This window comes from Bombyx mori, chromosome 15, assembly GCF_030269925.1.
Source record: "Bombyx mori chromosome 15, ASM3026992v2".
NCBI classification, from domain to species: domain Eukaryota; kingdom Metazoa; phylum Arthropoda; class Insecta; order Lepidoptera; family Bombycidae; genus Bombyx; species Bombyx mori.
Genome location: NC_085121.1, coordinates 5,989,528 through 6,014,347, shown reverse-complemented (window position 1 = coordinate 6,014,347; position 24,820 = coordinate 5,989,528). Strand labels below are relative to the sequence as shown.

Below are 24,820 nucleotides of genomic sequence, written 5' to 3'. Positions count from 1 at the left end.
TTTATCACAATGCAAACATCGTACGTGACAAGACACTGTCGCAGATTACTTCCTTATCTCTAAGGTAAAATACAACTCATTCCGTGAAAACAAAAGCTACATCTTCAAGATACGTCTACATCGCGCTCTACTTTTCTATGCATCCATATTTGATATTATAATTTATGAAGGCAGTTAAATTTTCAAACTTCAATAAATAAAACCAATTAATATTCATAGAAAAAATTTTAATGTGTTGGCTCGTGATATTGGGTCTATCTTCAGATTTGGTTCAATTAAGAGCATATTTTTTTGTTATCATTCCTAATAGTAATACATAATAATAATAATAATAATAATAATAATCGAAATCGTATTATTTTAGAAAACGTTGAAAAATTCGAACATCGAATATATCTGATTGTATTGAAAAGGACGTACGTGATTTAAAAAGTTCTAAGTTCGAACAAGTTGCGACATCCCTTCGGCGATGGTGTTGAGTGCGGCAAGGTCCTTCCTCGCCGTGTCCAATAGATGCGCCATGCCCTTCTGTTGCAGGGTCAAGAACTGCTTCACGTCTTCTTGTGCACCTATATACAAGCAACGGTGTTCATTAAATATGACAATGCTTAATTACTGGTGGTAGGACCTCTTGTGAGTCCGCACGGGTACCAACCACCACACTGTCGTGCAGCAAGTAATGCGTTTCGGTTTGAAGGTTAGGGTAGCCGTTGTAACTATACTGAGACTTTAGAACTTATATCTCAAGGTGGGTGGCGCATTTACGTTGTATATGTCTATGGGCTCCAGTAACCACTAAACACCAGATGAGCTGTGAGATCGTCCACCTACCTAAGCGCTAAAAAAACAGATGTTTCTTGAAGAATGGAATTGGCGCTATTGTATATATTTTCGGTTTACATATCGATACACGCTTGGTGTCTATCGTTAACTGCTCAAGAACTAATCGGCCGTGAGCTGGTCGGCCCATATAAACCCCACATATGGACTAATTAGCGCAGGCCAGTGGCCGGTTTGCTTCCAGACATGAGTGTCCGGTTATACTATTCGCCACGTTCAAAACAGACCTTCAATGTAATAATAAGACAGATTAAAATAAATTAAAGTGACGCATATATCTATCTAATCGGTCACGACTTTACCGAGTGCGGGTGTCGTAGAATAGGCTCTCGCGTGTGCTATGAGTCGCTCAATTTTCACCCGAGAGCACTAGGGCCGAGCCACTCAATCCGAGCATCGAAAGCCTTACATTGCATTTTTCAGGCAATAAAAGGCAGTCAGTTCAGAGTGAAACATCGCTTTTTTTATATCAGTGAACAAAAAAACTCGAACGAATATGTGTTTTAAGCAGTAATTGATGTTGCCTTTATCCTACTAAGTGGGTAGACACGACGGTGTCCATATTGCATGTTATCTGATATTTATCTGATTTTACGACCGGTCACTTAGGGCCAACCCTATTTGAGAACGATCGGCATTTGATTGGCAAAACAGGATTTACAAGAAGCGCTAAATCACACTTCTTATTCTTAGTAAATGTGAAAGAATTAAGCAGATTTTCATCCTTTAATATATCTGTCTAAAAAAATTAGGTAATACTAGCTGACAAAATTCAAATACCCTAGATACCGGCTGCAGCGCCCTCTGCGGGGCTAATTTGTGAATCTAAGCCATCCAGGGTGCCACCCAAACGCATATAAAAAAATCATTCAAATCGATCCAACCGTTTAGGAGGAGTTCGGTGACAAACACACTGACAGAAGAAATATGTATATATATAAAGATTAACATCTTGAATAAAAACTCACCTGGGTCTAATTGATATCGTTCATGCGCCATTCCCGCACTGGCGCTACGTTGCAAACGCACTGCGCACAGCAACTCGTTCAAACGCCCCTACACATTTATTTTATTTGAATATCTAATAAAGATAAATGCATACATACACAAGCTTGCTTTCATTGCGTATGTAAACATGAATGATTATGTACATATATTATTAATGATATTATAAATATTATTGATGATTATGTAAATTATGAAAGTCGTGAAAACAATATATGTTCTGCATATAAATATTAAATAATATGCTTGAAGTCGATGCGATTCTTCAATCATTCAATCATTATCGACAATATACAAACAAACTTTAAAAAGAAAATTATTTATAGTTTATTACGTTTTAAAGATCTATTACATATATCCATTTAGTATATAGAGCTTTTTTGTTTGTATTTTTATTTTTAGTTTTACTCGTATGTAATTACAGTTTAGGGTTGATCAAATCTTAACTTTAATGATTCGCTTTCGAGAACTGGATATTCAGCGATGTTCAGTTTGCTGATTGTGAATAATTATAGCTAGTTTGTCTGGTTACTACTAAAAATATGCAAAAGAATGGAGGTTTAACAGTTTCTGTTCTCATATGTGGTGAGCATTACGTGATCTACTCGTTTTACAAAGACATTGCTTTGTCTGGTAAAAATACGTTAGGAATCTAAGATGTGCTTGAGCTCCTGAAATGCTCTTCATATAAATTCTTATTCAAATATCAAATACTTTATAGCGCATCTTTATTCGAACAATTTACTTCGAATCTACTAATCTAAAGTACTATTAAAATTTTCCTTTCGTTTACAGGGATTCCCTTTGAAAGGATATTCTTTGCACGCTGAATGCTCAGTAATTGAACATAATAGTAGTATTCCTGTTTATAATTAAAATTAAAAAAAACTACAACACATAGCTTACCGATGACTAAGTCCCAGTTAGTAGTAGCATGTAACAAATAATACATGATTATTCACGGAGACATTAAAACCAAACTAGTAATGGGACGTAAAAAGCTAACCATAAAATAAACCATAATTGAACAAGACCACGTACTAATTACGTATAAGTTAAAGCATTGGACCAAACATTGTATAGAAAAATAAATTACTCGACGAGGTTCGTAAAATAACAAAACAAGTTATAACAATTTTAACTCATAATTCCGAATGCAACCTTTCGCACCTGAATTACTCGGCGGACTACGACCGTGTTAAAAGCCCTAAGTTAGAGATATCAATTATTCCAAGAATATTTGTACGTAACAAATAAAATAACACGATGTACCTAATAATAAACCCAAAATAATATAAATTTCCGTATATAATGATTGATTTAAGAGTGCCTATGTCCGCTACGAAACAGGCATGCAATACGATTTGAAAAATAACAACCATTATATGTACTATACAGGAGGTATGGTCACTGGTGGCAGGACCACTTATGAGTTCGCGCTGGTAGGTACCACCACCCCGCCTATTTCTGCAGTAAAGCAGATTACTGCTTAAACGGTTTGAAGGGTGAGGCAGCCGTTGTAACTGTACTTGGGACCTTAAAACTTACATCTCAAGGTGGGTGGCGCATTTACGTTGTAGATGTCTATGGGCTCCAGTAACCACTTAAGACCAGGTGGACTGTGAGCTCGTCCACCCATCTAAGCAATAAAACAAAGGAGTTTTTGATCTTATGACTCAAGGACCGTGACCCTATAAATAGCCTCATATCAGGATGTTTCCGTGCTTGTTCGTCAGAGCACAGTAATTTTAAATCATTTTTACTATAGAAAAAATAAAAAAACTACTAAAAATATTATAAATCACCACAATGCCATTTAATAATTGTGCAATTTAGACAAGTTTGTAAGAAATTTTTTTTTTAGGTATCGTAGGGTCATATTATTTACTTAAGCGTTACATTGTATTTATCAGTGAGGGTATTTTATGAGATTAGTGTTAATATTTATCAATTAAATTATATGACGGCACGAATCAATGATAAATTATGACGAAAATAAAATTATCCGCGTATGGACCAGACAGATAGATCGTAATCGATAGCTTGTTAATGAATTGCTTTATCTGTATTCTCGAGCGATAGACAAATGATACGCATTTTTTTTTCACACGGACAACACATGATGATCATGCACGTTGTGCATGAATAATCCGTGTGTTGCGAAATCAGTTATAACTGGATACTGGCTTAATTTCGCAATAAAAGATTACAACGTCTGGAGATAAGGACTTGCATTTCTACAAATTCATTGTACCGATATATTTGTTCGCATTTATACGCGTAATATTTATGTTGACATCGATTTTTTTTTATTGCCATAGTAGGCAGACGAGCATACGGCCCACCTGATGGTAAGTGGTCACCGTCGCTCATGGACGTCAGCAATGCCAGGGGCAGAGCCAAGCCGCTTCCTACCATAAAGTACTCTCCGCAAACCTCGTTTGAAGAAGGACATGTCATAGCGCTCGGAAAATTATTTGATCTTTCATGGCGCATTTACGTTGTAGATGTCTATGGGCTCCAGTAACCACTTAAAACCAGGTGGGCTGTGAGCTCGTCCAGTCATCTAAGCAACAAAAAAAAAAAAAAAAAACACCGAGCTGCAAATTGTATCCTCGAAAACTTAATTGAAAAAAAAATGTCCTTACGAAAACACCATTTGCCCACCATTGAACCAGTAATTCGACATTTCAAGATGGCTAATTTCTACTTTCCATGACAAATGCATAAAGTTTTTTATCCGAATGTACAAAAAGTTAATGTAATGTTCATAAAAAAATCTACTCGACCAAATATGCTCAAACTGGATATTCATACATTCTCAGTTATCCTGAAATTAATTACTGGTAAGTTTGCAAAGCAATGTCACGTGTAATTGCTTAATTATCAATATTACACGCGTACTTAAATAATTAAAAGCGTTAAACAACATTGTAACCGAATCATGTTTCTTTATTTTTCGTTGACCGCGATCTGTAACCGTTTATCAGAACCCATTACATCGATATACCCATATGTGTTTTACCACACGTCTGGAGTCTGGCGATAACGCCGATAACGCTGATAAGAAAAACACGCAAGCGACAGGTGAGTCGAAACTTTGGACAGATAATGACGGAGTAAATCATCAACTTTGTATTTGAGCACTTGAAAAAATTTGAAGTACTTTTTTTATAGTTGCTTCATAGAGTAGTTGAATCTATATATTTCATAAGTGACTATCGTTTGGATCAATATTCAATAGAGTATTTTCTTCGATTTTTGAAACCCATATTTTTACGGTTTAATCTCGCAGTTTTTATTATAATTATACTATTTCTAATGTTTCCAATACTTTACAGTTTTCTTGGTCACGCAAGACTGAATATTAATTAATAATACACATATATCATGTAAATACAGTAAAAATTTTAGAATTTTACAATTATATTATATCGACGCTTGAAAGGCAAACGTGACTAAGCGACAATAACTGCTTTGTACATAAATGATAGGCACTAACCATATTCGATGTGCAAAAAATATATATTTCTAGGTCTATTAAAATCATTTCAATCCTACAGCTACTAGCTAGATTCTACTACAGCTAGATTCGTAAACATAAATTTTGTTTTCAGGTATTTCAACTTTAAATTAGTCTACTGTAAAGTTCACGCATTGTCGCTTAGTCACGTTTGCCTTTCCAGCGTCGATATGTTAATTTACCATGACTGTTATATTCACTGTAATCACGAAAACTAATCAGACCCGATTAGAACCGTTGTAAAATTAAAGTACTTTAGAGGTTTTTTTAAGCCTTAAGATTATTGCTATTTATTGAGGTGTTATTTATCAACCTCAATAAAATTAGAATGATTTTGCTTTAACCAACGAGCAGAAATGTACAATTTATTTGTCGTTGCCATTTGCGAATCACCCATGTGAGTACCAGCAACTGTGCAACGTCGAGAATAAACAAACAATCATGAAACTACGTACGATGATCATTTATATGACGCTTTAGGTATAATTGTAAATAAAAAAATAATTAGGAAAAAAACGTGTGGCACTCGGGAACTGCCGCGGTAAAGCTATTGCATAGCATTTTTTATCAACTTATGCAATTATAATTAGACAATGATAATTTAATATTAAAACAATAATAAAACAAGACCACGCTATATTAAACATTAATAAAAGCAAAACCTTAACTGTCCCCTTCACACTCATAAGCAAGACCGCGCGAGAGAGAGATGGGCAGACTTTTCATGATGCGCATGCAGTGTGACGTCACGCCACGTGCTTATTCACAAACACTACACAAGCGCAACGTGTGAATGTGTTGAACGCGAGCTACATGGTAGGCGGAGTAAGGGGTGTTAGGTTTTTTTCGTTACGGAATTTCATGATTCGGTCGCCGCGCTCAAGGCCCGCGATAAAAGCTATGCAATAGCTTTAAAATTAAATAACAAACAATCCAGTTTATCATACAAATGTTTGCTCGATGCGGGAACAGAACCCATGAACCTAGGCGCAACAGTCAGGGACGTTAACAACTGGACCAATGAGTCAGTCAAATAAATGAATGATTGACTTACATTTGAAAGTGGAGGCGCTGCTAATTGTGAAGCGAGTTCGTGCAGTCGAGCTCGGGTCGCTTCCTCTTCGGGACTAAGAGCTGCACCAACACGACCGACGGCTTCTTGACGCGCGACAATCTATATTTAACGTCAATAATACAATTACTTTTACTTGTGATCCCGAACACAGTAGTCGAAATTCGACTATAATGAATTGAAATTATAAGTTTGTACACTAATATGATTCTATTGTCAAAGACCATCTTTATATATAAAATTCTCGTGTCACAATGTTAGTTACCATACTCCTCTGAAACGGTATGCCGATTTTTATGAAATTTTATATGCATGTTCAGTGATAAGGGTTGTCCATCCCTAACAATTTTTGGACATTTTTTTTGTTATAATGAGGCATTATGTGGTTGAGTGAGGTTTTGTTATTATTATTTTTTCTACACTAGAAATTCCCTAGAAATCTTATATATGGCAAAACAACGTTTGCCGAGTCAGCTAGTTATTATTATTTTTTATGATCACAGATTTCGCCAAGACTACACTTTACACAAATATTAATAAAGACAAACATTATTTAATCTATTCTCAATTTCATCACACTATACTATACGCAATAAGCAATAAGAAAAGTTTGACAATAGTCAAATAGTATGCATGCGTGTCTTAGTCAAATACGTGGTAATGTGTAATGTTTTTTTAATGGATTTAATGTACATATTATAAGCAATAAGAAAAGTTTGACAATAGTCAAATAGTATGCATGCGTGTCTTAGTCAAATACGTAGTAATGTGTAATGTATTTTTAAAGGATTTAATGTACATATTATTTATGCATAAGTTAAAAAATATTTACATTCTGCACTCCTTCTCTATATTTTCTATAAGTGTAGAAAATTTCATACTCCTCCGTCTATGCAATTTTCGTAAAAAGGGGTAGAAAGTTCTTGCGTTTGTTTGTATGGAGTTCCAACTCCATACAAATTTGAGTTAACTTTTACGCTAACGAGAAGGTTAAATAAAACTCGCACTAAGCACAACGGAATCGATTGCAGCACGCACGTATAATATTCAGAGAACGCTGCTGCCCATTTTGCGGTGAATCCTTTGGTTGCCTTTGAAAGGACGAACAAGAAAAGATGGGGTATGCCGACAAATAAACAGTTCATGCCGATGACATAATATGTATTTTTGATGCCTAATACAGCGTCGCCAATGGACTGACCAAATTAAAACTACAGTGGGAGGTCCCTTTAATAAATGCAGTAGGATGACCTCGGAAAGAGAGAGATGACGGGACATCGTGAGACTCATCGAGTCTATCCCCTCCAACACTACATGACGCTCGTGACCACTATCACTGTCACGAGTGAAACGATTGAGAGAAAAAAACACGGATCGAGGAGGGGTGTAGATTCTCAATCTTCTTCGCCTAACAGAACTTTTAAGGTTAACCAGTGGATATAGAAATTAGTATGAGAAGTATGTTACTAAATACGGATGACGGTGAAGAGCGATTTTTAATGTACACCGAAAACTCAAATAACTTCAAAGTCTGTGAAGGCTATTCGTAAATCGTTTTGTGTACAAAGATAACAATTTATACACAACTTTTCCATAGTTAAGACAGAGTCCAAAGAACATATTGCAACGACTCATTATTATCTTTGTGTGTATCCGTTATTATTGTGTATATCCGTGATTGGATATCGCGATAGTACCATTAAAGCGACGGTACAGGATAATATTTGGACTGATTTACGTGATAATAATAAAAGTGGTGATTACGAATTTAGTTTTTAAATTTGTTCCTGTTGTACTGTTTCCCAATGATAATAATTCAAAGACTGCATGTATCATGAACACGGTGTGATCTCTTAACACAACATAATACATTATTATCCATACTAATATCATAAATGTGAATGTCAGTGACATAGTCTTTCATCAATGATCAATTACCTTTTATCCAGAAAAAAAAACATCTAACATCATCGAGTTTACGGAATCCCCGAGGGTCTCTGCAAGTGGATTGCCAGCTTTTTGGATGGGCGGAGCATCACGGTCGTTGTAGACGGTGACTGTTCTGATACCATGACCATTAACGCTGGCGTTCCATAAGGTTCGGTGCTCTACCCCACGTTTTTCATCCTGTATATCAATGACATGCTGTCTATTGATGGCATGCATTGCTATGCGGATGACAGCACGGGGGATGCGCGATATATCGGCCATCAGAGTCTCTCTCGGAGCGCGGTGCAAGAGAGACGATCAAAACTTGTGGCTGAAGTGGAGAACTCTGGGGCGAATCTCCAAATGGGGTGAATTGAACTTGGTTCAATTCAAACCGTTAAAGATACAAGTTTGCGCGTTCACTGCAAAGAAGGACCCCTTTTTCATGGCGCCGCAATTCCAAGGAGTATCCCTGCAACCTTCCGGGAGTATCGGGATCCTTGGGGTCGACGTTTCGAGCGATGTAAAATTTCGGAGTCATTTGGGAGGCAAAGTCAAGTTGGCGTCCAAAATACTGGGAGTCCTCAACAGAGCGAAGCGGTACTTCACGCCTGGACAAAGATTTTTGCTTTACAAAGCACTAGTCCGGCCTCATGTGGAGTACTGCTCCCATCTCTGGGCCGAGGCTCCCAAATACCAGCTTCTTCCATTTGACTCCATACAGAAGAGTGCCGTTCGGATTGTCGATAATCCCATTCTCACGGATCGTTTGGAACCTCTGGGTCTGCGGAGGGACTTCGGTTGCCTCTGTATTTTGTACCGTATGTTCCATGGGGAATGCTCTGAGGAATTGTTTGAGATGATTCCTTCATCTCCTTTTTATCATCGCACCTCCCGCCATCAGAGCAGAGTTCATTCATATTATCTGGAACCGCTGCGTTCATCGACAATGCGTTTTCAGAGGTCTTTTTTGCCACACACCATCCGGCTATGGAATGAGCTGCCCTCCACGGTGTTTCCCGATCGCTATGACATGTCCTTCTTCAAAAGAGGCTTGTGGACAGTATTAAGCGGTAGGCAGCGGCTTGGCTCTGCCCCTGGCATTGCCTGAAGTCCATGGGCGACGGTAACTACTCACCATCAGGCGGGCCGTATGCTCGTCTGCCTACAAGGACAATAAAAAAAAACATCTGATGTCTTTAGTACTATCGTCTGTTTTCGTTTTCGGAAGCGGTCTCCCAACACCCAGTATAGTACCTGCAGGAGCGTATGTCGCAGCGCGTGCAGAGCGGCGGAGAGGCGCGCCAGGCGGGCGGCGGCGGCGGCGCGGCGCGTGCGCAGCTCGCACAGCGTGTCCTCCGCGCGACGCAGCCAGCTCGCCTGCAGCCGGCCCTGCTCCGCCTGGCACTGCGCTCGGAACTTTATCTAAGCACATCAATATTCAACTACAGCACTTTTTTATTTTTATTTTTTTATCGCTTAGATGGGTGGACGAGCTCACAGCCCACCTGGTGTTAAGTACTTACTGGAGCCCATAGACATCTACAGCATAAACGCGCCACCCACCTTGAGATATAAGTTCTAAGGTCTCAGTATAGTTACAACGGCTGCCCCACCCTTCAAACCGAAACGCATTGCTGCTTCACGGCAGAAATAGGCTGGGTGGTACCTATACGTGTGGACTCACAAGAGGTCCTACCAGCAGTAAAGACTTTCCCAAAGTGGGCGATAACGCCCCCTTGTGGGCGCTGCAGGCCTAAAGGGGGGCGGTAAGAGACCCAGAAAAAAAATGGGGGCGGTGTGTAGAGGCTTGGGAGGCGATTTGTAATTTTATCTAGGAGCACTCTTAGACACCGACTGAGCTCTGGCTATAGTGATTTTTAAGTACGTGAAAAAATAGGGGCGCTATATATAATTTATTCTCAAAGTAAGCAGTAGACAAAATAAGTTTGGGAACCCCTGATCTACAATAACGAAATCACTCGAAATCGTCTCTAATCCATATAGGCCCCGTTTGCAAAAATCACCTTAGCCCCCTCTTGTAAGTGTGTGGGCAAAATGGAATACGTTTTTTTTATGTTTGGGTGATCACTGGCGGCCCGGAAGCCTTTCCAGTTTCACCGGGACAGGTGGGAGAAGCAAGGGCTCAGCGGGGAAGGGTGGGATTTTGCTAACAGCTACCCGAGCGCCTCCAAAGGAGACCTAACAACTCAAGAATTACTGCTTCGCGAATATATCTACTACCAGATCGGAATCGTGACCCGCTGATGAGATCCGGCGAGAAACTCAGCCGGCTGATGTTTAGGTTAGATTAGGTTGTACGTTGAACTCATTGCAGAGTTCGACGAGTACGGTTACCGGAGTCCCTGAGCCTGCTCCTAGCGTTAGAGCTAAAGGCGTCTAATGCAATGGTTATGAGTTTGCGTAAAGACGTGTCTAGGGCGGCAACGATAAGGCGATTATCATGACACATAGCTTTATCGAAGTACCGTTCCGATGCTGACTTCATGTGTTTCCGGCTTGATTAGAGGCCCAGGTCGTCGTGTAGGTCAATGGAATAGGTACAATTGTAACAGGTTCATTGAAAGTACCGATACGGCCGCTCCATAGGACCGATATGTTTAACAGACTACTGAGGCTGCTTCGATTAAACATAATACGTACAATACTAAAATATTCCCACAATAAATATTACTAATGGCTTAACAGTAAATATAATTACACTTTGTTTATGCTTGTAAGATTTTACAGAATATCCCGTTGATGGATATAGTTTTATCATATTTATGTATATTATATAAATCTGTTTTAGATGTTATAGTTTGTGTTGACCTACCTCTGAGAATCCAATAATTGGCACTGGAATGTAATTAGCAGAGTCCGGTTTGTCGGCTTGAGCTTGTTTCCATAATCTTATATCCATGCCTATAGTGAAAATAAGGAAATTGATTATTTTGTACGAAATTAATTTAATAGCTAGTAATATTAACGAAATTAAATTAAATTCATTAAAAAAAAAAAAAAACTTGAATGGTTATAAAAAAGAAACATTTGTTTAGTTTCATTGACGAAGTTCACAAAATGTAAAAATCGTGCTAATTCACATTGAAACATACATTACATATGAGGACTTCAAAACGACGCAAGAGTAGCTGCGAGAGCAATTAAAGATTCCAAGAAATATGTTAAGAACAACATACTTAAATGAGACCCTTCATTCAATTATGTACTCTAAGAACTTCAGCGATTTTATTGTTATCATTACTGTGGTACGCAAAACTCTGTGTAATGCATTGCCCTGTCACTATGCTGAGTTGAAACCAACTATTGTCAATAATTAATTTCAATTAGTGCTGTTTGAGACATGAGGTCGAGGTCTCAATTGCATTCAAATACAGTCTATCCTTTCATTCAAATGGAAACTTTTGCTTAGCAGTAGAAATTATTTGGAGTCTTTGAATGGAGACTTTAGTGCAGAGAGTGGGGTTTGCTCAATATTCTTATAGTCTAAGGTGACGAAGGTGGCATACTTGAGTTTTTTTTTATTACACTTATTGGCAGACGAGCATACGGCCCACCTGATGGTGAGTGGTTACCGTTGCCCATGGACTTCAGCAATGCCAGGGGCAGAGCCAAGCCGCTGCCTACCGCTTAATACTCTCCACAAGCCTCGTTTGAACAAGGATATGTCATAGCGCTCGGGAAACACCGTGGAGGAGAGCTTATTCCATAGCCGGATGGTACGTGGCAAAAAATACCTCTGGAAACGCACTGTCGATGAACGCAGCGGTTCCAGATAATATTGATGAACTCTGCTCCGATGGCGGGAAGGTGCGGTGATAAAAAGTAGATGGGGGAATCATCTCAAACAATTCCTCAGAGCATTCCCTTTTGCTCAATATTCTTATAGTCTGAGGTGACGAAGGCGGCGTGTTGAGGTGTATGGCTTCTTTATGATACCTGGTGGAGGAGTTTGAAGGTACTGCTGCAGCATCTGCGGCGTCGGTGCGGTGACGGCGCTCACGGCAGAACAGCCGGCGCTGCTCAGGGCGTTCTTAGCGTTGCCGGCGTTTAAGAAATTCGCTAGCTCTGACGCAGAAACGTGAGAATTGTTCGCGGCCTTATCCACCACGTATATTACCACCTAGAGTAATTATTTAACATAATTTCAATCCAGATCTTTGTCTACGTTATATAAAATAAATCGGGGCAAATTTTATTTCGTACTAACTAACCCCGCAGACTTCGTAGTGCCTCAATCGATAAATAAAGGACCTAAACTTTTGTATAAAATAAACTTAAAACAAACAAAAGGAATCCGTCCGACGGGGGACACATCAAAGGAAAAACAAAAATGTATTTTTATTTAATTCCGAGCATTTTCATATTTATATACCTTTTAAACCTTCTCTGGACTTCCACAAGTAATTCAAGACCAAAATTAGCCAAATCGGTCTAGCCGTTCTCGAGTTTTAGCGAGACTAACGAACAGCAATTCATTTTTATATATATAGATTTATATCGCAGTTTATTTAAATTTGACAATAAACTCTGTCTTTTTCTAGTTATTTATCCGACACAGCGGTGGGGTCAGCTTTCCCTATTTTTCTCCTCATTTTCGTTTTGATTGCCACATCTTTGTCAGTAACATTGCATTCTTACTGGTGGTAGGACCTCTTGTGAGTCCGCGCGGGTAGGTACCACCACCCTGCCTATTTCTGCCGCGAAGCAGTAATGCGTTTCGGTTTGAAGGATGGGGCAGCCGTTGTATTTATACTAAGATCTTAGAGCTTATATCTCAAGGTGGGTGGCGCATTTACGTTGTAGATGTCTATGGGCTCCAGTAACCACTTAACACCAGGTGGGCTGTGAGCTCGTCAATTCATTTAAGCAATAAAAAAATAAAAAAATCCCTCTTGTCCTGCAACACTACATCTTTCCACCTTGAGCTGGAGTACCAAATTTCGGACGTAGTCTGGTGTCCTCTTTTTAACGTGACCATACAATCTCAGCCTACTCAACTGCATATTGTAGGCGATGTCCCGTCAGACCACGAATATGGTACAACTTTTACATACCTGACTTTTGTCATCTGCCACGGCTTTGACAGAATCAACATTGACAGCTAAGTTCGGTTTGTTCCCTAGTAAGCCTTGTAGTGATGTAATTAAACCTTGTTGGTTATTCCTGAAATAAAATTTAGATTAGAGAATCAGAAGACACATTTTAAAATAATGTTTAAGAGTACTTTATTGGTTTGTAGGGCGTTTTGTGAGATCGCACTGGCCGGTACTACCACCCTGCCTATTTCGGCTGCAAAGCAGTAATGCGTTTCAGTTCGAATGATGATGAGCAGTAGTTGTACTGTAAGCCTGAGACTCATGTCTCAATGTGGGTGACGGCATTTATGTTGTGTGTCTATGGGATCCGGTAACTACGTTACACCAGGTGGGCCAGATAAGCTCATCCACAAACATGAGTAACAAAAAATTTACTAAAAGTTGCTTAATAACTGGTTTTGTTAATGCGAGTTTTGAATGAATGAATAAATTTGCCGCGGCTGTATGTAAATCTATTATGTCACATCAAAATCTAAGTTAGATGCAAAATAATTTTATTTCATGTAGTTTTCATGTCATCAGTTTTTATGATCCCAAATGAAAAGAAAGAAAAATATAATTTTGCAATCGTAAGAACAACTTTAATACTTATAGTATATTTCCGAAAACACTGGTTGTCTTAAACAGAAATAAAATAAAGTTCTTACTTAATTTCTTGTTCGCTTTTGTTAAAAATCATAGCAACATGTCCATCCTTATCTTCCTTCTCACAGAGCTTTGAGTAGCCAACTGCTTTAAAACGACAGAGCGGATTTTGCTCTGTCAACGTCAAAGGCGGATGGTTTCGACTATAGTACGCTTGACCTAAACGAGAAAAAAATCATACTTACATACATACATTATAAAAGTTGACTGTTTGAATCTGTTTCTGAATTTAAATCTAAATATTCAATATTTAACAAATTAATGTAATTAAAAAAAAAAAAAATTATAGTCTATAGTAATAATATAATATCTATAGAATTTATAGTTCAAATAACAATGTGCAAGAGAAAATTTTTAAGTAAATGGAGAAACCTTGCTGCTCTGTGTTCGAATCTTACGTACCACAGGAACTGCCAAAGGAATTTTGTTATAACTAGAAGTCCCGCAGTAGTCGAAATTCGACTATAATTAATTGGAATTGTAAGTTTGTACACTATTATGATTGTATTTTATACTTCTATAATCACAAAATTCGCCAAGACTACACTATAAAAAAATATTAACAAAGAAAAACAAAATTTTAATCTCAATTTGACAACAGACGTCAAGAACAAAAGATTGACAATAAATAGTATGCATGCGTGTGTGCGTCAAATACATGGTATGTAGTGTGTGTAATGTTTGCTTTATTGATTTAATGTATCTTTTATGCATTATTTAAAAAAAAAATTAGCAATGTGCACTTCTTCTCTATATTCTCTATAAGTGTGGAAAATTTCATAGTCCTCCGTCCGCGCAATTTTCGTAAAAAGGGATACAAAGTTTTTGCTTCACGTATTAATATATAGATTCCATAATGCCCTTTTTACTACCAAGCAAACTCATTACTGGAATTACTGCGTCTAGCATTAACTAGTATGGCGGCGATGATCTTATGTAACTATGATATTACGAGTTTATAGAAATTCTGAGCAACTTTTCATTATAAGTTCATCAATAAATTCTAATTTCATCTTTCGCCTGCGATTGTAAAAACAAGATGATGGGATCATCTCAAATAATTCCTCGGAGTGCTCCCCATGGAACATACGGTACAAAATACAGAGGGAACTAAGGTCTCTCCGCAGAGGTTACATACGACCCGTGAGAATGGGATTATCAATAATCCGAACGGCCCTTCTTTGTATGTAGTCAAATGTCACCATACACGACATCGAAGGGTCAAAGGTTATTTTGTTTAAGCGACATTTTTGCAACTTTACAGAAGAGCCATTTAACGTTTAAAATTTGGAGAAATATCATAATAAAAAAACTTATTCGGCTATTTCAATGAGTAAACTTAATTGAGGTTAAATTAAACATCGAACTGTTGATGTTAATCTATACATATAAATAAAATTGGAGTGTTTGTTTGTAATATTGAAATAGCCTCTTTTAACTACATGCATATATATATATATATATATGATACATACACCAATATACATTTTTTACAGTTTTTGTCTGTCTGTCTGTCTGTTTGTTCCGGCTAATCTCTGGAACGGCTAGACTGATTTTGACGAGATTTTCACTGATAGGTAGCTGATGATATAAGGAGTAACTTAGGCTACTTTTTTTAGACTAGCTTCGCCCCGCGGCGTCACCCGCGTTACGACAATAACCGCGTGTACTCAACTATCAATAATAAAATTTAATGTTTCCGAAGCGAAGCGAGGGCGGGTCCCTAGTACCAAAATAAAACGCACCTTTAATTACAAATATAACTGTCGCGTATTAAGCGTAACGTCGCTTAAATCAAATAGCCTTTCACCCCTCGATAAGTTTATTGTAGTTATTTTATTTTTATTAATCAGCATCGAGTGTCAAGTTTATACTGGTCACGCATACCTGTACCCCATTGAGCTTGAATCAAATTCCACTTCGCTAAAACTTGATCCCTTTCGTCGCCGAACACACAGCAGTTGAACACGGCCGCGACTAACGCCTCGTGGGCTGTCGCTGGCGCTTGCTGTTGCTGTTGCTGCTGTTGTAGTTGTTGTTGCTGTTACGATTATAATCTCTAAATTAGGACTCGTTAGGTTCGCTATGGAATGAAAGCTTTCGCAAATACATATTCATCAAGGCTTAGTTTAGTCACGTCAAATTGGCGAAAACCTAAGAAGCAGTGTAATTCAATTGTAATTGATTTTTAAAAAAAACATTTGAATTATTTATAAAAAGGACTTGTTTTTAGTGTAATGATGATATAATATATTTGAAGTCGTTGTGGCCTAAAGGATAAGACGTCCGGTGCATTTGTATGTAGCGATGCACCGGTGTTCCGAGTCCCGCAGGCGGGTAACAATTTTTCTAATGAAATACGTACTCAACAAATGTTCACGATTGACTTCCACGGTGAAGGAATAACATCGTGTAATAAAAATCAAACCCGCAAAATTATAATTTGCGTAATCACTGGTGGTAGGACCTCTTGGGAGTCCGCACGGGTAGGTACCTCCACCCCGCCTATTTCCGTCGTGAAGCAGTAATGCGTTTCGGTTCGAAGGGTGGGGTAGCTGTTGTAACTACATATACTGAGATCTTAGAACTTATATCTCGAGGTGGGTGGCGCATTTACGTTGTAGATGTCTATGGGCTCCAGTAACCACTTAACACCAGGTGGGCTGTGAGATCGTCCATCCATCTAAGCAATAAAAAAAAAACTTTTTTTTCCTACCTATGCTGAACCTTGAGAGGCTATTTCAGCTTCACTCTAATGTGTAGGTGAGCTCACGGGGTTCAAACCGGAGTGTTGCTAACACTGGCTCTAGCAAGAGCAGTGCTTCGCAGAATCTACCACCGGATCGGAAACGCAACCCACTGAGAAGATCCGGCGAGAAACTCAGTGGGCTGGGTCAATTCGCTCGTCGAGCCCTTCGTCGCAAGCGACGGTTTCGACGAGGACGGTGACCGGTGCTTGATACTGAAAGCACCGTTAATAGATCGGGAGGATCCGTAATGACGTGTTTTGGGCTTGTATCAACAAAGGTTAACGTTTTGTAATAAAAACGCTTCTACATGGTACAAACATGTGCTGATACATTCAATTATTTTTCATAGCTCTGTTATATGCGTTACCCCTAATATATTGACTATTGCAATTTCGGTCGCCCATTTGTTACTGCAGAATGACTTCAGAGTAAAAAAGGTCTGAGTTACAGAGCGAAATTACGAGGTTTCATCGTTTGCCGTGTGACTGTCGAAAACTAAAATCTATTTAAAAAAAGTTTCACTGATATACAAGCCCTACTGAATATTAATACGTATTTCATAAAAATATATGTTTTTCTAGTTCACTTCTTGTATGGTAATTGAATCAAACACACCTGTTGTTGTCCAAATTGATTAGTGCCAAGACCAAATCCACCGAAACCAGTTGACGGTTTTGTACCAAATCCACTGCCAAAAGTTCCGGTACCGAAAGCTCCTGTATTCAGATTGCTGGAACCTAGAGTGTTTGTACCAAATGTTGGTGCTGCACTCGCAAATGTATTGGATCCAGTTCCAAATAAACCAGTCCCAAATGTGTTCGTCCCAAAGCCAGTTGTTCCAAAACCTTTAACAATTGTGTAAATAATTTTGTCAATTATTAATAGTAATTAATTTGGAATTATATCTTTTTCAATATTTCAAATATCAAAATACAAAACTAAAGAGAAAATTTAATAATTAAAATGAAATCTTTAGGTATCAGTGATTACTTTGTAATACATGAATGTATGCATCAAAAACACTACTCGCATAATACATCTGATCAATCAAAGGTAAATTGGAAATTTGAAAACGTAAAGTAAAAATGTAAGTAAAATTTAATCAATATTACCAGTGGCAGGTTTGGCAGCTCCAAATCCAGTCCCTCCGAACAATGAATTAGTAGTTGTTGTAGTAGCAGTGTTACCCAAACCACCAAAAGGTGTTGCTGAAACATTAGATATTACATTATTACTACACTAATTGATATCAGTGAATATTATGCAGTGGCATATTGTTCTCGAGCAAATCGATTTAGCTTAATGCTAAACAGTTAGCTTTTGTAGCCTTGACTATCTGCGCATATTGTTTTTAAATTATGTGTCTTCTATATCATTCATGTGTTATTTGAGCTATAGAAACTCCATAAAATTAGACTGAAAAAATTATTATTCACAATTTATACGCTGAAATAAAATATACATTAAAAGTGCGATAAAATTAAGATATCCATACCACATGTGCATGTAAAGTTCGAGAGCAAAAACCACATTCTACTTTGATCGGATGTTTAGTAATTGTCATATTTAATTATGATTGTTTTGGAGTATGTTACATTAAACATTTTTCGTACAAATTGGAAATGACTCGTATTTTTTCCTAGTAAATTGATATATCTATACTAATATTATAAAGAGGAAAGATTTGTTTGTTTGTTTGTTTCGAATAGGCTCCGAAACTACTGGACCGATTTGAAAAATTCTTTTTCCATTAGAAGCCGACATTGTCCCTGATGAACATAGGCTACTTTTTTTTAAATTTTTTTTTTTTTTTTTTGTTTCATGTGTGTTTTAATGTTTCCGAAGCGAAGCGAGGGCGGGTCACTAGTTGTATACTTTAATTGAACTATAAACAACTGTGTATTTATACAGTTTTCAATCATTAGGTCTAAGAAACTTTTTTAACTAAGAATAGTTTGAAAGAATCTACATTTTTATATAGGTTATATGGGTGGACAAGCTCACGGCTCACCTGGTGTTAAGTGATAACCGGAGCCAATAAAAGTAGTAACCGGAACTCATTTTAAAAATAGTAAAGTCTTAAAATGGTAAACTTTCTATTCACACCACCATTATTAAATCACCAAAATTGAATGTGTCAATATAAAAATAGCTCTTGTCTGATTTTCTTTTATAGTTTTTGGTAATTGAAATGTGTAATGGTAGTTGTAATAATAGTGCAGAAATATATTTTTTTAAATTAATTATATTCTTAGTCAAGCCAAGTATTACCACTACTGGTCCCAAAGGAGCCAAAGCCCGATGAGGTTGTCGTAGTACCAAAATTAAACCCAGTACTGGTGGTTGTAGCAGTACTTGTTCCACCAAATGAAAATGTCGCTGGAATTAAAGTACGAAAGTGTTATTAAACAATTTAAACTAAAAAATTGGAATGACTGCCATGAATACCTGCAATTTGCAAAATGTGAACAATGAAACAGAAATCAATTTAATCATTTTTGTGACCAGGAGATGAAATAATCTTCATTATGTAGCTCCACTACATTAAGTATATTATGTATCAGAATCACAGTTAAGATATCCACTTGCCTGCGTAAACTATGTGACACAACTTACCAATGGTCAAAATTAGAATTAAGGGAAATTTGAAACCTAGTAAGTGAGAATAGGTATTACTGCGGACAATGAAGTAATAACAGTAACTCAAAAAGTTCGCGTTCCTTATCTTTCATTTAATGGCTCATTAATTTGATCATTGATGATTTCATGTAAAATTCTCTGGCCTTATATGTGTTATAGAACTTTCAGAACATATTTAAATGTTCTTGTGTTACATTTACATTCTAAATTATACTCACGTTTGGCGGCAGCACCAAAAACCGAACCTTGTGTAGTAGTGGTATTACCAAATGAAAAAGCCATTGAAACTATAACTAAATTAAACTATAAACCATGAACATACAACTATAGATTCTTGTAAAATTTAATTTAAAAATATGAACGGTAAGTATTTATTCTAGGTTGTCCATTTCATGAAATGTACCAAAACCATCAAAACATAACAAAATTATCAGACTTTTTTAGTGTAGTCCTTTGGATAGGCAAAGGAAATATAGTCTATACACCTAATTATTTTGTCGCCAATTCATGTCTGTTGGATGAAAAGTGATGTGGAGGAAAAGTGAAATACATAGTTTGTTTATATATAATTGCATGAATGCTTCAGGAACGCAGAGAGAACAAACATTGTCTTTTTTCATCGTGTTAAGTGTGACTTGTTACTGCTGATAAAGTGGACTAGCTCCGTGGCTATAACAATTAATTAAAATTTAAATAATACTTGAAAACATTGTGTTCACTTGTATATTAGAAAAATAATTTTCATAATGACAGCGCACATCAAAAGTAAAAGAACACAATATAAATTCAAATGCAGTGCATCATTGACAAGTACATGTGGACAGCATCACGAACTTCCAACAACCGCAAACAAACTAAAAATACCAGGCACGGCACTCAAGTTTGCTAGGGGCGTCACTTAACATACACACCTACAAAAATATAGTCCAAACATTACATTCCACGTGTGAACTAGCCAATAGACACAACCCACTAAGTTTCTCGCCGAATTTTCTCAATGAATCGCGGCTTCGATCCGGTGGTAGATTCAGCGAAGGACTGCTCATGCTAGGGCTAGTATTAGGAATTCTCTCAGGTTGAACCCGTGAGTCCACCTACCGGTCCGCTCGTAGTTGGAATAGCCCCTTAGACTCCCAACAATTAGGTAGGGAAAAAATGCACTCAGTATGTATACAATATAATTTAGTGGGTAGGATCTAAATGCCATCCTTTGGCTCGCGGTCTCCTCTCAAAGTTTGCGGATTGTCCATGTTGGAGTTTGTATATTAAATGTAATGGCAGGCAACACTTGACACTTGATTAGATTTCGAATATTGGAATTATTTTAAATGTTTTAAAAAACAGATCATTGTATTCTCGTAAGAAAATGTCAGTGACTTCTCATCTAGACACGGCAAGACAAACATGTAATAGTTATATAAAAAATATAAAGATAATAATTGTATAATGGTGTAAAAGTGTTCAAGCAATCTGCAATATAATTATAATGAAGCAGTTGTGTTTTTAAATAGCCCCTCATCACCTAAAGACCCAATCCCCTCAAATGTAACCATCCAACAGGTTATGGGCCCAGACCAGAATTTATAAGGTAATATTTATTATAGTTTGCTGATTAAAACATCACCTACGCCTACAACTTCACCATGGAAACGAAACTGTTTGTAAAAATTTTTCTTAGCAACCAATATGAAATGAATTTAATGAAAATAAAACCATTAAAAAAAACAGAAAATGTTATAATATTTGGCTGAAATACCAAACAGAATTATAAGAGTATGAGATAAGGTAATAGAAGGGAGAACAACAAATAAAAAATAATCGTGAAGACGAAGTCGACAAAGTTCGAGAAGGTGCTAGAGGAAGATATGGAGTTAATGAAGTTCGAGAAGGTGATAGAGGAAGAAATGGAGTTAATGGAGTTCGAGAAGGTGATTTTAGAGGAAATAGTAGTAATGGAGGTAATGAAGTTCGAGAAGGTGAAATAGGAAGAAATGGAGAGTTAGTGGAGTTCGAGAAGGTGATATTAGAGGAAATAATACTAATGGAGTGTAATAAAGTAGAAATGGCGTATAGTTCGAGAAGATGTTGTTGAAAGGCGAAATAATAGAGAATGAAATGAAAATGGAACAAATGATGGCAGATTAACAAATGAAAATCTGGTCATGGAAAACTTTGAGACTTTAAGTGACTTTGAGACATTTTTAAAAAAAAAGTGAACTTGTGTTTTGGGAGAAATGGGTTAGTTTATAAGATTGATAGGGAAATTTAAATGCTATATACAACAGTTTATATAACTAAAAAGAGACAAGGATAATTCAAAAATTAAGGGGGTGCTCTCTTTCCACCGACATAAACAATTAAGGGGGTGATTAAAAAAAAAAAAAAAAAATATAATTGTTTATTAATAATACTATAAATAAAATAGATAGTCTAGCCGTGGAAAAAGTACACATTATTTGATACAAACATATTTACAGTCGTTTTTTAATATCCTTTTGAGTCTCTTTTATAGTTTTGTTTATTGTTGGTTTTGTATAATAGATGTTAGGAATATTACTTTATTATTTTGGTTTTAGTTTTTATATTAAATGATTGAATGCTTAATAAGTAAAAGAAAGTGAGAAAATTTAATAAGTGAAAGATATTAAGATAATGAAAGGTTGTTATGGAAATGAAAAGTTATATTTGAGTTCGAGTGTTGAATAAAGCTATCTGAGGTTATTTGTTATGTTATGTTGTCGTTTGTGAGTGGAGATAAAGGAGTTGAAAGGTTAAAAGAGTCGAGTAGGAGTTAAAGGTAAAAGAGTCGAGTAGGAGTTAAAGGTAAAAGAGTCGAGTAGGAGTTAAAGGTAAAAGAGTTGAGTAGGAGTTAAAGGTTAGAGTCGAGAAGGAGTTAAAGGTTAGAGTCGAGAAGGAGTTAAAGGTTAGAGTCGAGAAGGAGTTAAAGGTTAGAGTCGAGAAGGAGTTAAAGGTTAGAGTCGAGAAGGAGTTAAAGGTTAGAGTCGAGAAGGAGTTAAAGGTTAGAGTCGAGAAGGAGTTAAAGGTTAGAGTCGAGAAGGAGTTAAAGGTTAGAGTCGAGAAGGCGTTAAAGGTTAGAGTCGAGAAGGCGTTAAAGGTTAGAGTCGAGAAGGCGTTTAAGGTTAGAGTCGAGAAGGCGTTTAAGGTTAGAGTCGAGAAGGCGTTTAAGGTTATTAAAGAGGTTGAGAAGGCGTTTAAGGTTATTAAAGAGGTTGAGAAGGCGTTTAAGGTTATTAAAGAGGTTGAGAAGGCGTTTAAGGTTATTTAAGAGGTTGAGAAGGCGTTTAAGGTTATTTAAGAGGTTGAGAAGGCGTTAAAAGTTTTAAATAAACTTGAAGAGTTTATGTAGGGAGTCAAGAAGGAGTTAAAGACTATTATAGTCAATGTTTTATATAATGAGTCAAGAGGGAAGTTAAGGTTGAATGGTTGTGTGGTTGAATGAGAGTACATGTATGATCGAATTGGAGTTGGAGTAAGAAAGGATTAAAAGTAGCGACATTAAAGATGGTATTAAGTTTGAAAGGTTGAATGAATAGTTGTTGGTTGAATTGAGGGATTAAGTGGAAGTAACGGAATGTAAGTGGTTGTGAGGTTTTAAGGTATGTATGGAAAGTAGTTAATTTATGGTCAGGTTAACGTTATTCTTTTTGGTATTAAATTATAGACGGAGAAAAATGTGTGCAAGTGTTGAGGGGGTGTGTTGGAGTTTGTATATTAAATGTAATGGCAGGCAACACTTGACACTTGATTAGATTTCGAATATTGGAATTATTTTAAATGTTTTAAAAAACAGATCATTGTATTCTCGTAAGAAAATGTCAGTGACTTCTCATCTAGACACGGCAAGACAAACATGTAATAGTTATATAAAAAATATAAAGATAATAATTGTATAATGGTGTAAAAGTGTTCAAGCAATCTGCAATATAATTATAATGAAGCAGTTGTGTTTTTAAATAGCCCCTCATCACCTAAAGACCCAATCCCCTCAAATGTAACCGTCCAACAGTCCAGTCTCATATACCCCGCGCGCCATCTAGGTTCAGAGACCTCGTAGGGTATGCGCCCCCGGCTCACCAAAAAAATTAAAAAGTATGTATCCAATACAATAACGGAGAATGATTTTAATATACGAACACCAGTGGGCTAATTGTTATTGGCGGGAACGCAGAAAGTGAAGTAAAATACCGTACATACGTAAGTTGTTTCATTACATATTAATATTCCTTTGGGTTTCAATGAGTAATAATGGTGCCTTATTCATAGTTGAAAGTGGATAAGATGGATAAAGTGATATAACTCCGTTATAATATGGTTTTCCCAATAAGCCAATTAAAGTCTGCTACCCTACCATTTAGAAAAAAACCAATATGATATTTAGACATTCCAGTATCATTTCATTCCTTTCAATTTCAGATAAATCACCTTCATTTGATTCCGCTCCCTTTCGCTTTCCATACAGTAATATTTAATGTGTGTATAAATAACTGAAAAATTGGTTGATAAGAAAGACATTCCGCCCGCAACGCTATTCGAGACCGGACGTGCTCTTACGAAAAATTGGCGCTGCCGTCGCGACTTTGTTTCTCGAAAGATTGTCGCTGTCCTCGCGACTTGACTCGCAAGCGCACTTTTCGTCTTGAATAGTTTTGCATATGAAAACTTCGAACGCACATTCTCATTCATTCCATTTTCATTTATTATTATTTTTATTTAATTATTTTTTCAAAAACTGTCTTTCGAGACAAAAACCCCACTACGTTCAGCGCTTGTTGTGGCATATTCTCACAACCTAGTGGGGCCCCACCTTCCCATATTTTTCACCCCAATCCCAGCTGATTGCCGTTTTCACGGCATAGGCATGACCCCCCCCCCCCTGCAATTAACTGCTGGCTAGTATAGCGCAGGGGGTCAATTCCTACTCAGGGGACTCGCCTTTCGGGTTCGAGTTACTTTAAGCCCCGGGGACGCCCCCCCCGGGCACCTCTTCAACGATGTGTGACGAAGACGACCCCGCGATGTTCGCAAAATTCGTACGGGAATGTTGCCCGGACATAAGTCCGAATTCCGGGCCTATAAGGCCAGCCTAAAAACTATCGCCGCCGCCGCGAATGTACCCGAGTCGCCGCTTTCCCCCCCCCCCCCACCCCCGCGCCCTCGAGCTCCGGCTCTGACACCGAGCTTTAACAATGTGTATACCAGACTGCAGAGAAGACTTGGTGAGATACTGCAGGACGATGTTATAATGTTCAGCAGGTGCTGCTAAAGGTAGAAAAGG

The 24,820-nt window shown here is 37.4% G+C and overlaps 2 protein-coding genes and 1 long non-coding RNA gene across 4 annotated transcripts in view; 1 reads left to right on the top strand and 2 right to left on the bottom strand.

The window, feature by feature from the left end:
- LOC119629658 (uncharacterized) overlaps positions 1-24,820 on the bottom strand; it is a 378,532-nt gene that overhangs the window by 81,717 nt on the left and 271,995 nt on the right. The window lies entirely within an intron of this gene.
- LOC101745770 (probable nucleoporin Nup54) lies at positions 211-19,971 on the bottom strand. 2 transcript variants are annotated; one of them, XM_004928520.5, is made up of 13 exons: positions 19,743-19,971; positions 19,156-19,263; positions 17,997-18,092; positions 17,500-17,729; positions 16,022-16,175; positions 14,137-14,293; positions 13,448-13,556; positions 12,330-12,513; positions 11,206-11,294; positions 9,627-9,794; positions 6,423-6,542; positions 1,809-1,896; positions 211-569 (listed from the first exon to the last, which is right to left on the bottom strand). In XM_004928520.5, exons 1-13 carry the CDS (start codon positions 19,804-19,806, stop codon positions 436-438), a joined length of 1,701 nt encoding a protein of 566 aa, XP_004928577.1. In that variant the 5' UTR covers positions 19,807-19,971; the 3' UTR covers positions 211-435. The 2 variants fall into 2 exon arrangements, with proteins under 2 accessions (XP_004928577.1, XP_062528448.1); XM_062672464.1 differs by lacking the exon at positions 19,156-19,263 and having other exon boundaries at positions 19,743-19,965.
- LOC134200179 (uncharacterized) lies at positions 20,699-23,485 on the top strand. Its single transcript, XR_009974989.1, has 2 exons — positions 20,699-22,347; positions 22,400-23,485. It is a non-coding gene; the product is annotated as an uncharacterized LOC134200179 (long non-coding RNA).

Bases quoted from the DNA above. Each gene is read 5' to 3' on its own strand.
- LOC101745770 (XM_004928520.5), bottom strand. From the start codon at position 19,806: ATGGCTTTTTCATTTGGTAATACCACTACTACACAAGGTTCGGTTTTT. The intron at 18,093-19,155 runs GTAATACTTGGC...CTAATGTTTCAG, and splicing joins CTCCTTTGGGACCAGTAGTG to CAACACCTTTTGGTGGTTTG. The intron at 14,294-16,021 runs GTATGCGTGACC...TTTCTCGTTTAG, and splicing joins TCAAGCTCAATGGGGTACAG to GTCAAGCGTACTATAGTCGA.